This window comes from Carcharhinus amblyrhynchos, chromosome X, assembly GCF_965287045.1.
Source record: "Carcharhinus amblyrhynchos chromosome X, sCarAmb.v2.hapA, whole genome shotgun sequence".
Taxonomy (NCBI): Eukaryota; Metazoa; Chordata; class Chondrichthyes; order Carcharhiniformes; family Carcharhinidae; genus Carcharhinus; species Carcharhinus amblyrhynchos.
The window spans coordinates 17,105,809-17,118,856 of NC_137359.1; the positions used below are offsets into that span (position 1 = coordinate 17,105,809).

Below are 13,048 nucleotides of genomic sequence, written 5' to 3' on the forward strand. Positions count from 1 at the left end.
CACCGTGTCGTCCTCTTCTGAGGAGGTCTGTGTGGTTTTTTCACTGTGGCACGTCAGAACTGTCAATCGATGAGTCGAGCGCCATATCCTGTTCGTACAAGGGTGTCTTTCAGCGTTTGTAGGTGTCTGTTACGATCCTCCTCACCTGAGCAGATCCTGTGTATACGGAGGGCTTATCCATAGGGGATGGCTTCTTTAACGTGTTTAGGGTGGAAATTGGAGAAGTGGAGTATCGTGAGGTTATCTGTGAGCTGTGGTACAGTGAAGTGCTGAGGTGACTGTCCTTAATGGAAATGCGTGTGCCCAAGAATGCAACAGATTCTGGAGAGTAGTCCATGGTGAGTCTGATGGTGGGGTGGAACTTGTTGATTCACCATGAGTCCAAAGGATGAAAATGTCATTGATGTAATAGTGTAATCTATAGTGTTGGTTGAAGGTCCTGTGCAGTGAAGAAGTCTTGTTCAAACCTGTGCATGAAGATGTTGGCATATTGAGGTGCGAATTTGGTCCCCATGGCTGTTCCATGTGTCTGGATGAAGAACTGGTTGTTGAAGGTGAAGACATTGTGGTCCGGGATGAAGCAAATGAGTTGTAGAATCACATCTGGAAACTGGCAGTTGTCGGCGTTGAGTACTGAGGCAGTCGCAGCAATGCCATCGTTGTGGGAGATGCTGGTATAGAGTGCCGAGACATCCATTGTGACGAGGAGTGTTCCTGGTTCAACTGTTCCATGGGTGCTGATTTTCTGTAGGAAGTCCATAGCGACAGAAACTGGGGGTTCTTTGTACAATGGGTTTCAGGATGCCCTTGACATAACCAGAGAGGTTCTCACACAGGGTCCCATTGCCTGATATGATGGGACGGCTGGGTGTGTTTGCCTTGTGTATCTTCGGGAGGCAGTAGAGATCTCCAATGCGGGGAGTACGTGTTGAGATGAGAGCACGGAGGGTGCTCTGAAGGTCCGAATCAAAGGTCTTGATCAGTCTGTTGAGTTGACAGGTGTATTCTTTGGTTGGGTCTGCGGGTAACTGTAGTGTTCCTGGTTATTCAATTGTCGGTACACTTCTTTGCAGTGATCCGTTCTGTTCAGTATGATGGTGGTCCCTCCTTTGCTGGTTTGATGACAATGTTGCAGTTGGTCTTGAGAGCGCGGATGGCGTTGCGTTGTGCTTGGGTGATGTTCGGGGCTGTTGTGTGAGTGCAGCTGATGAATCTGGTGTTGACGCACCTCCTGATGGCTTGGGTATACATGTCGAGTTGAGGGCAGCAGCCTTCCAGAGGGGTCTAATTCAACTCTTTCCTCTTTGGTTGCTGTACCTTGGATCTCTCTGTCTGCTGTTTCGGTTCATTAGCTGTCTTATTGTGTTCGCTGTTGGCCTCTTGGGGTTTGTGGAAAAACTCCCGGAGCCTCATTTGCCTGATGTAGACATCTCCATTTCCTACAGTACAGCAATAAGACTTCCCAAAAAGTATTCTGTTGACTGTAAAATGCTTTAAGATGTCCCAAGCTAACGAAAGACGCTATATAAATACAAGTCTCTTTTTTTTTCTTCCATAGACCCTATGATAGGGACACGGGAGAACTGCACATAAAAATCCCTACAGCCCAGGATCCCAAATGAAAAATAGTTGCTTCCACAATGTTCACCAGAGGGTGTCACTGTATTGCAGTTTTGGAATTGAGTTTTGCAAGTTCTGCACAGAAGTGAATTGTAAAAAAAAGTATTTGCACCAGGAAATGTGTAGAACCCTCCAGTGTCATATTTTATGATTTCATTCAATTACTTAGTTATTTTTTTCATGTGTCCAAAAGTACATGTTTGTTTCTGACAGTAAACAAGGGGTCTAATTCAACTGAAAAGAGCTTGGAACAAAATGAAATCAGGATATTGTCAAAATCAGCTACATAGTGTCTGTCGAGCTTTAATTGATACACAAAGGCTTCAACCAAAGAAACATCATAAAACTAAGTAATGAGGATTTTCCTTTGCTAACCGATTGTGGAAGGCCCAAAACATTATTACTTGAATGGGTGTAAATTGAGGGAGATACCTACTTTCCTCAATTTACACCCATTCAAGTAATAATCTGTCTTCTTATTATTGCTACCAAATTGGATAACCTCACATTTATCCACATTATACTCCATCTGCCTTGCAGATACCCATACACTCAGCCTGTCCAAATCACACTGAAGCATCTCTGCATCCTCCTCACAGCTCACCGTCCCACCCAACTTTTTATCATCTGCAAATTTAGAGATAATACATTCAGTTCCCTCTTCCAAATCATTAATATATAATGTGAACAGTTGGGGTTCTAGCACAGATCCCTGCGGAACCCCATTTAGTCATTTGAGATCTAGGCATATATTATCTACACTGATTACAGCCAACAAATTAACTTCTAAGTATAAAGTGCCTTGGGATGTTCTAGGAAAGTGTTACAATGCTGCAGAAATGCAAGTCCTTTCTTTCTAGATATCATATTGTTCTTTGATCAAGCTTTTGGTCACCTGTCCTAATATCTCCAGATGTGGCTTGGTGTCAAATTTTGTTTGATAACACACTGTGTTACTGTGATATAGGCAGAATGTTGTTAGAAGCCTGCAGTAGGGAAAGGGGATATATTCAAACTGATGAAAGCTGAATTGTAAAGAACTTCTTACAATGAGTATCAACATTTGTGAATGGCGCAGTGGTTAGCACTGCTGCCTCACAGCGTCAGGGACCCAGATTCAAATCCAGCCTTGGATCACTGTCTGGGTGGAGGTTGCATGTTTTCCCTGTGTCTGCGGGAGTTTCCTCTGGGTGCTCCGGTTTCCTACCACAGTCCAAAGATGTGCAGGTTAGGTGGATTGGCCATGCAAAATTGACCCTAGTGTCAGGGGGATTAGCAGGGTAAATGTAGAGGGCTATGGGAATAAGGCCTGGGTAGGATTACAGTCAATACAGACTTGATGGGCCGAATGGCCTCCTCTTGTACTGTAGGGATTCTATGATTGTACATTACAACAGTGACTGCACAGAGTTTGCTGTAAAGTGCTTTGCGAATTTCTGAGGTTGTGCAAGGTGCAACACAAATGCAAATCTTTTCACCTGGATAGGAAACGTGGCAGCCAATTGGCACACAGCAAGCTTCCACAAACAGCAATGTGATAATGACCCAGATAATCTGTTTTTACAATGTTGGTTGAGGGATGAATCCTGGTTAGGACACGGAGAAACTCTCCAACTTTTCTTTGAAGTACCATGAGATCTCCTACAGAGGCATAATAAGCACTTTCACCTCATCTACAAGTGCTGTATTCCTTCAGTTCTGCTCAAGTTGTCTAGAGTTAGGGCTTGAACCTTCTGACCAGAGCGATTCATTGAGTTGGCAGCGATGGTGGGTGAAGCTGCCGTGCTTAAATAGCTTACCCACCACTCACTTTCCAGACACCTATCCGAAGAATGGCTCCTGGGATCTGGTTTTGGAAGACTGCCAGCAGTGGCAATATACTGCATCTATTTTAAGGTTTTCCCCCGACAGAACTTCGTTAACCAAGTCCTCAGGTAAGTCAAGAAAGAGAATTGAGTCAAGAACCTGGGACACTGGCTGCACCTTCGATGCAAAGGTTTCGGATGCATTTCTCCCAGGTCCTTTAAAACGTTGTTACTTTCATTGGATGGCGATACTATCAGCATATAAATGCCCTTTGAACGGTATATTTTTAGTCAGAGTTTAAATACTGGTTCCTGGAGGAGAGGTGGAGGTGGTGACGTTGAAGATGTGGAGAGGGAGCCGTTAACTGCCAGCTAAAGCGAGAGCAGCAGACAGTCAGCAACAGTGCAGGATGGGGATGGGACCCTGAGACCCAAACAGGGAGAGGCAAGCAATCGGAGAGAGAACATTGCTGTACACTTGTTCATCCGCTCGCCACTTAGCGAGACAACTTTCCGCTGCTCGTCACAAGAAAAACAGTTCATTTAAGGTAAGAAAGATACAACTTAAACTGCAGCTGGATTAACATTAGCAGGATCCTAAACTAATGTTTGTTTGAGCTGGTAAATCATAATACTGGCTAACTTTTTAAATATATGCATTCGACATATTAAATATATTTCATATCTGTAAATTCCATTTTGGGATTTACAAATCGATTTCACCTTGCGTGATGAATGTTTTATCTGATTTCATGACCACGGCGTGATTCCTGATGCAGTATGCGAGGAAGACAGTTTTTAACACTGGTCAATGTAAAGTTTCCTGGTGACCTGGGCTGAATTTCGTCAGTCTGAACAAATAAATTTCCGTTACATATAATCCCTACAGTGGAGAAGGAGGCTATGCGGCCAATGCAGCCTGCATTCATTCTCCGAAAGAGTATCTTACCCAAGCCCAGCTCCACCCCTCCCCCCCACCCCCAACATTTAGCATGGCCGATCCATCTAACCTACATATATTTGGAAACTAAGGGACAATTTACCATGGTCATTCCACCTAACCTATTTGATTTGATTTATTATTCTCACATGTATTAGTATATAGTGAAAAGTATTATTTCTTGTGCGCTATACAGACAAAACATACCGTTCATAGAGAAGGAAAGGAGAGGATGCAGAATATAATGTTACAGTCACAGCTAGAGTGTGGAGAAAGATCAACTTAATGCAAGTTGGCCCATTCAAAAGTCTGACAGTAGCAGGGAAGAAGCTGTTCTTGAGTTGGTCGGTAGGTGACCTCAGACTTTTGTATCTTTTTCCCAACCGAAGAAGGTGGAAGAGAGAATATCCGGGGTGCATGGAGGGGTCCTTGATTATGCTGGCTGCTTTGTCGAGGCAGCTGGAAGTGAAGACGGAGTCAATGGATGGGAGGCTGGTTTGTGTGATGGATTGGGCTACATTCATGACCTTTTGTAGTTTCTTGCGGTCTTGGGCAGAGCAGGAGTCATACCAAGCTGTGATGCAACCAGAAAGAATGCTTTGTATGGTGCATCTGTAAAAGTTAATGGGAGTTGTAGCGGACATGCCAAATTTCCTTAGCCTCCTCAGAAAGTAGATGTGTTGGTGGGCTTTCTTAACTATAGTGTTGGCATGGGGGGACCAGGACAGGTTGTTGCTGATCTGGACACCTAAAATCTTGAAGTTCTCAACCCTTTCTACTTCGTCCCTGTTGATGTGGACAGGGGCATGTTCTCCTTTACGCTTCCTGAAGTCGATGACAATCTCCTTCGTTTTGTGAACATTGAGGGAGAGATTATTGTCATCACACCAGGTCACCAGATTCTCTATCTCATTCCATACTCTGTCTCGTCATTGTTTGAGATCTGACCCACTATGGTGATGTCATCAGCAAACTTGAAAATCGAATTGGAGGGGAATTTGGCCACACAATCATAGGTGTATAAGGAGTATAGTAGGGGGCTGAGAACACAGCCTTGTGGGGCATCGGTGTTGAGTCAGTTGGTATGTGATGTCAGACTTTTGTATCTTTTTCCCCGATGGAAGAAGGTGGAAGAGAGTGTGTCCAGGGTGTGTGGAGTCCTTGATTATGCTGGCTGCTTTTCCGAGGCAATGGGATGTGTAGACAGAGTCAGTGGATGGGAGGCTGGTTTGCGTGCTGGACTGGGCTATGTTCACAATCCTTTGTGGTTTTTTGCGGTCTTGGGCAGAGCAGGAGCCATACCAAGCTGTGATACATGCTTTCTGTGGTGCATCTGTAAAAGTTGGTGAGAGTCATAGCTGACATGCCGAATTTCCTTAACTTCCTGAGAAAGTAGAGGCATTGGTGGGCTTTTTTAACTATAGTGTCGGCATTGGGGGGGGCAGGACAAGTTGTTAGTGATCTGGACACCTAGAAATTTGAAGCTCTCGATTTTTTTTCCACTTCATCCCCAGGGGCATGTTCTCCACTACATTTCCTGAAGTCAACGACTATCTCCTTCATTTTACTGACATTGAGGGAGAGATTATTGTCGTCATACTAGTTCACCAGATTCTCTACCTCTTTCCTGTACTCCATCTCATCATTGTTTGAGATCTGACTCATTATGATGGTGTGTAACCTGCACATCTTTGGACACTAAGGGGCAATTTAGTATGGCCAATCCATCTAACCTGCACATCTTTGGACACTAAGGGGCAATTTAGCATGGCCAATCCACCTAACCTACATATCTTTTGGACTGGGGAAGGAAACTGGAGCACCCGGAGGAAACCCATGCAGACCCAGGGAGATGTGCAAAGTCTATACAGACAGTCACAATTGAACCCCGGTCCCTGGTATGTGAGGCAGCAGTGTTAACCACTGTGCAACCATGCCGTACCAACAATAAAGAGCTACAGTCCTCTTTATATATTTTAAAACAAGCTTGCAGCAGATTTTGATGAATTCCCAGTGTAGCCCTCACTCTCTAGAAAAGGATTTCACAGAATAATACAGCACAGAAGGAAGTCATTTGGCCCATTGTGCCTGTGTTGGCTTTTGGACAGTGCTCGTCCCAACTTCCACCCTGTTTCCAACGCCCTCCCTCCCTGGCATTATCCTGCATGTTTTTCCCCTTCAAGTATTTATCCAATTCCCTTGAATTGTACCAATGTGCAAGTCAAAAGTGCGTCCAGGGCATCATGTCATATTTAGTACTAACAATATAATGCTGATTTTTCAGGATACACAAAGATGCCAGTGCTAACTGTTGCCTGGATAACTGCAGACCTTCCCTGGTAAACACACAGAACTTTTTAAAAACCATCTGTCATTAAAGGTTAGAATGATTCCATGATGACTATTAATGAAACAAGCAGTTTCACTATCACTACAAACATGGTCTGCTTGATATTTTGTCAGCACTTTCTCAGGGTACTGGCATTTTTATCACCCCTTAACAGAGATAAGTACACAATACTCCAAAGATCAATCATCATAAAAATTGCATTATGAGCTACAGTACAATAAGCAATTAGAATGTTCATGTATATCTGACAAATCATTATCTTACTTCTATTCAATTTATGAGCAATGTTGCAAGGTCAGTGTAAAGTCCTGATACTAAATAAAGATAACAGTCTGGCAGCATTGGAACATAAGAGAGGAGAGGGTGTTAACTGGCTCTCAAGCCAGAACCATGGCAGGAGGGAGGGAGAGGAGCTTTATTTTGGCAAAATATTAAACACGAGTCTGAGAGGAAGGGCACCACACTTTGGGAAGGATGTCAACACCGAAGGTGCAGAGATTTACCAGAATGGGATTGGGGTGAGGGGGTTAGAGTTATGTAAAGAAACTGTTTAGAATTACTCAGAGTGGTAAGAATGTGGAATTTGCTACCACAGGAAGTGGTTGAGATGAATAACAGATGCATTTAAGGGGAAGCTTTATTAAACATATGAGAAGCAAATTGAATAATAACTTTGAAAAGGGAAATTGGATATGTGCCAGCAAAGGAAAATTTTGAAAGGATATGGGGAAAGAGAAGGAGAATGCAGAACTATTTGGATAGCTCTTCCAAAGAGATGCAATGGGCCAAATGGCCTACTCCTGTGCTGTGTCATTCTATGATTCTGTATACACAACTGCTGAAGCTACTGTATGAACTTTGGAAACTGAGTTGTGTTGTTCATGTGGGGTGTCAGTATTACAAGTACCAGTGATTCTTTATTCACTTTGTCAGCCCTTGCAATACCAATACTTACAGTCAGTTAAATGCCATGCAAATCTGGCTGCAAGTGGAAATGCTTATACCCTGCTCAATGATGTTACACCTAATACATGAGCCAGAGGTGGGAAAGTGTTAGAGCATTGACTCACATAAACCTTTCGAGATCCATTTGTTTATCAGCAGTTTCTTCTAATTACCTCTCTCTGTGACTCCCAATAGACATGGCAATTAGTTACTAGGCTGCTATGTATTTGCAGAGTAAGCTCATAACAAACTAATCTTTGCAGTCCTGAGATGGAACTGAGTATTGATTGGTGTTGTGGTCCAACTTTAGGAAAAGTTGCGATGATATCACAGTACTTAATTTAGGTAGAAACTAATGTGGAACAATGAGAGGAGTGAGAAAAATGTCATTGTTTGTTACCGTAGATCATAAAATCCTTACAGTGCAGAAGGAGGCCACATGGCCCCTCGAGTCTGCACTGACTGTCTGACAGAGCATCTTACCCAGGCCCCTCACCCCCTCATACAGGAGGGGTGGAGAGAGCAGGGCAGTGGGATTAGTTTGGGAATTGACACTGGGCTATGGGGAGAGAGTGGGGGGGCAGTGGGATTAGTTTGGGAATTGATACAGGGCTATGGGGAGAGAGTGGGGGGACAGTGGGATTAGTTTGGGAATTGATACAGGGCTATGGGGAGGGAGCGGGGCAGTGGGATTAGTTTGGGAATTGATACAGGGCTTCGGGGAGAGAGCGGGACAGTGGGAATAGTTTGGGGATTGATACAGGGCTAAGGGGAGAGAGTGGGACAGTGGGATTAGAAACATAAAAACATAGAAAATAGAAGCAGGAGTAGGCCATTCGGCACTTTGAGCCTGCTCTGCCAATCATTTTGATCATGGCTGATCATCAAATTCAATATCCTGATTTTCCCCCCCTTCCCCCTCATATCCCTTGATTCCCTTCACTCCAAGAGCGATATCTAACTTCTTTTTGAAATCTCACAATGTTTTGGCCTCACCTACTTTTTGTGGTAGTGAATTCCATCGATTCACCACTCTCTGGGATTAGTTTGGGATTGTTACAGATCTACAGAGAGCGGGGCTGTGGGATTAGTTTGAGTTTAATGCAGGGCGAGACAGTTAGTAAATGGGGTGATAGAATTAATTGTAGTTTAGCAAAGAGCTGCCACAGATATGATGGTTTAAATGGTCTCCCTTGTGCTGTGAAATACTATGGATGTGATTTTACCGGCTGTTCACATCATGCTCCCACTGCAGCAAAGTCGGAGAATTTGGCGCCCAGTCAAATCTCCGTTCACTGCAGCGGGACGGGAAAATCCCGTAGGAGTGAACGGCCGTAACATTCAAGCCTCTGATTCTAACATGTGTTGTAACCTTTTCAAAGTATTGCTCACTTGGGGAATGAGAAAGCAGCCTCATCGTCCTCTGTGAGCTATATTAATGCAGTTATTAATCTGGTTCAAGGAAAACATAAAATAAACAGGTTCGCGGGTGCCTTAGAGTCACGCACAGAGATTTCTGAGACTGTGCTAACAGGTGTGTTAGAAATCACACAAAGGAACTGAATTCTACAACAGTTTAAATTGATGCAAAAGATGCAGATAGCCATTGGCTGTTGCTAAAGGGGCGCAACATTAATTTAAAATAAGACAAATATAAAATGATAATTTTTAAATAGCTGGTTTATCCTGCACTTTCACCCAGTACAAGGTATGTGAATTAGGTGGGTGGACAATCCTTTTCTTATTTTTATGGATCACAATAATTCTTAGCTTGATAAGGTTTACTTTTCTGAGGGACTAAGGACTCTGGGTTTAATCCTGTCACTTCTGCAGTTCACAACCTCAGTTACGTATTCTCCAATGCACCATGTAGAAATCAGGAATCGTACAATGACACAGCAAAAGGGAGGTCATTCAGCCCATCATAACTTTGCCAGCTCTTTCAAAGCAGCTTGTCAACTCTTCCGCTGCAAAATGTTCCCTTTCAAGTATTGATCCAATTCCTTTGTGAAATTTATAATCAAAGGTTGAGTCAGCCTGGCTTACTGCTCAAACACCCAGTCTCTCAGCCGGAGATGTGCACAGCATTAGGAGAATATAGCATTGGGTGGAAATAGAGAGAAAATGCCTTGTGTTTCATTTGTCACTCGGGCTTGCGATACCATTTTCTTGGTGGTCAGTAACCACTATTTAAATGTGTCTGACTCAACCCCATCCCCCTGTGTATTTCGGTCATATTTTCTTCCCTGTGGAGAAGTCTTCTCAACTCTTTCCCCTCTGTAATTGAGTGTGCATGCGTGTGTGTACAGAAACTCAGAGATATTGCAGTAGACATTGAGAATCCTGCAATATTACTCTGGTTATTGAGGGTTAAATATGTTAAAACAGACAGCTTTTTTATGTCCTCTGACAAAGGGTCATCCAGACTCTCTCCATAGATGCTGTCAAACCTGCTGAGATTTTCTAGCATCTTCTGTTTTTTGTTTCAGATTCCAGCATCCGTAGTATTTTGCTTTTTAAATTTTATGTCCAACTGCCCAGCAACGTGAAATACTCAGGGATTCAGGTGATGCATTACTTTGAATATTGATAGATATCCATAACTGAGTTTAACTATGGCATTGTATTTTAAAGTCTCTTTTACTGGATTCTTTATTAGAACTTTTTATATTTTTGCTTTTTATATTTTTAGAGTCATTAATGTCACTTTAAATTGTATTGTGTGTTAAATAGTTCTATAATAAATTTGTAAATAAATTAGTAAACTATAACACCTCTTGTAGTCTTCCGAACGCAGTTTAAGAAACTATCTCTCCTGTATTTTCTGAAAGTGGGAAGATCCAATTTTTGAAGAGATACCCCTGAATTCTTATAATATCTGGGTGATTATAATTTGGCTGGAAAGTTATTTAACAGACTCTGTGGAAGAAAGTAATAGCTCTTGATAGTCAAATTCTTTGGGGGAGATGTAGTCCATTTTCTCTGACCCAGGTGGCTGCTTTCAAATCAAGGAGGGTAATAATAAAGAGAATGCTCCTGATCTAGGGTTGTCCCCATTGGGGCTAGAGTTATAAACCAATTCAATGCTTCTTCCTCCAGTGCACCGTGCCTCCACCGAGTTCCCTGCAGCCTCCACAGAGTTCCCTGCAGTGCACCATGCCTCCACAGAGTTCCCTGCAGTGCACCATGCCTCCACAGAGTTCCCTGCAGTGCACCATACCTCCACAGAGTTCCCTGCAGTGCACCATGCCTCCACAGAGCTCCCTGCAGTGCACCATGCCTCCACGAAGTTTCCTGCAGTGCACCGTGCCTCCATGGAGTTCCCTGCAGTGCACCGTGCCTCCACGGAGTTCCCTGCAGTGCACCGTGCCTCCATGGAGTTCCCTGCAGTGCACCGTGCCTCCACGGAGTTCCCTGCAGTGCACCGTGCCTCCACGGAGTTCCCTGCAGTGCACCGTGCCTCCATGGAGTTCCCTGCAGTGCACCGTGCCTCTACAGAGTTCCCTGCAGTGCACCGTGCCTGCACGGAGTTCCCTGCAGTGCACCGTGCCTCCACTGAGTTCCCTGCAGTGCACCGTGCCTCCACGGAGTTCCCTGCAGTGCACCGTGCCTCCACGGAGTTCCCTGCAGTGCACCGTGCCTCCACAGAGTTCCCTGCAGTGCACCGTGCCTCTACAGAGTTCCCTGCAGTGCACCGTGCCTCTACAGAGTTCCCTGCAGTGCACCGTGCCTCCACGGAGTTCCCTGCAGTGCACCGTGCCTCCACAGAGTTCCCTGCAGTGCACCGTGCCTCCACAAAGTTCCCTCCAGTGCACCGTGCCTCCACAAAGTTCCCTCCAGTGCACCGTGCCTCCACAAAGTTCCCTCCAGTGCACCGTGCCTCTACGGAGTTCCCTGCAGTGCACCGTGCCTTCACAGAGTTCCCTCCAGTGCACCGTGCCTCCACAAAGTTCCCTCCAGTGCACCTTGCCTCAGAGTTTCCTGCAGTGCACCGTGCCTCCCTCCAGTGCATCATCACAGAGTGTGTTCGTTTGAAAATTTAGTCCATGTCAATTAGAAGTGAGAGCAACATTCATTCTCTAATATGACTTGTATTTAGCAGCAGTTGTCAAGAGAGTGAAAGATAATGTAAGTGAAATGAAGTATTATTTGCTGCTAGTGCCAGGAACAGAGAGAAATTGGACTTTAAAAAGCAATTGGACAACCCTATAGGTCAAAGGCCACATTCACATCTGAAGATAGCTGCCAGGGGAACAAACAATTTCATTATCTTATAGACTGCTAAATAGTTTAATGATGCTCACGTCAGTGTTATCCTTTGCAGTAACCAACCATGGAGAAGAAGTCATCTTATCTGGACAATATGGTTGGGGTGGGTGACATGGTGCTGTTAGACCCCCTCACCGATGAGTCTTTACTTTCAAACCTCAGGAAACGATTCAATAGCAATGAGATCTATGTAAGTACATTGAGGAGAATCACCCTCATGATGTTTGTGGCTCAACTGAGAATATATGTTCCTGGATATCTAGTATTGTGCAGTGAATAAACTGTTCAGGTGAGGCGATGAAACATTCCAGGGAGGCCACACATTTGATCCCCAGTTTATACAGATTTAGCTGATCTCAGACAGGTCAGTGATGGGGTCACAGCACATCTGAGGGCTGAGACCATTTCCAATCCTAATCATTAACCAGGGACTCTTGCCAGATAGAATCACGTCTCACTATGATGCCTCTGACAACACTCTAGGACTGGAGGGGCCATACGTTCCATTTACTCCTGGGTGAAGATCAAAAATATGGGTTGGTACCCATCTTGGTTGGAATTTTGCCCCATTTAGACTGGACCTTTAAATTCTGGTTGGGGGGTCTTCTGCCCATCCTCAGTATCAAGGAGGATCTGTCCAGGGAGAGTTCCTGGCTTCCCCCAGAAATACTTCCCTTTATGCCCTTGAAATGCTTCAGGGAAACTTGCATCAGTTGGGATCCAGCACAAGTCCCTTTGAAGCTTTCCAGAGGCCCCCATCTCACACAGATCCTTCACCAGGGTAAGGCAATCAATCATGGCGAGGACCCATTACCTCTCAAATATTGAGTGGCTTCAACTGGGGCCAAGGGCTAGTTATAAAGGATTTACGAACATACTTTTTCCCCTTGACCCACTTGGACCTCGGGAGACCTGCAAGTAGTGACAAGACAATTTCTTCTTGAAAAATAGATTACGTACAGCTAGGACAGATGCTACTGATGCACTTTAGCTATGGAAATGACTCTGTAACCCCTCTCCCTCCCAGAACTTAGACAAGGCCAGACCGAGATTCTGCTCCATAATGCCTTAACCTGACGGAGTGAGCCCTACAGACATTTCCTGCCTCACTGAATAGAT

At 44.4% G+C, this 13,048-nt stretch overlaps 1 protein-coding gene across 1 annotated transcript in view; it reads left to right on the plus strand.

The window, feature by feature from the left end:
• The first annotated feature begins 3,902 nt into the window (after nucleotides 1-3,902).
• Nucleotides 3,903-13,048, plus strand: part of LOC145361841 (unconventional myosin-Ib-like) — a 62,419-nt gene continuing 53,273 nt past the window's right edge. Inside the window, exons 1-2 of the mRNA XM_080217798.1 lie at nucleotides 3,903-3,973; nucleotides 11,985-12,119. Of these exons, the coding sequence (XP_080073924.1) occupies nucleotides 11,994-12,119 (126 nt within the window). The 5' untranslated portion in view covers nucleotides 3,903-3,973; nucleotides 11,985-11,993. The remainder of the gene's footprint in view (nucleotides 3,974-11,984; nucleotides 12,120-13,048) is intronic.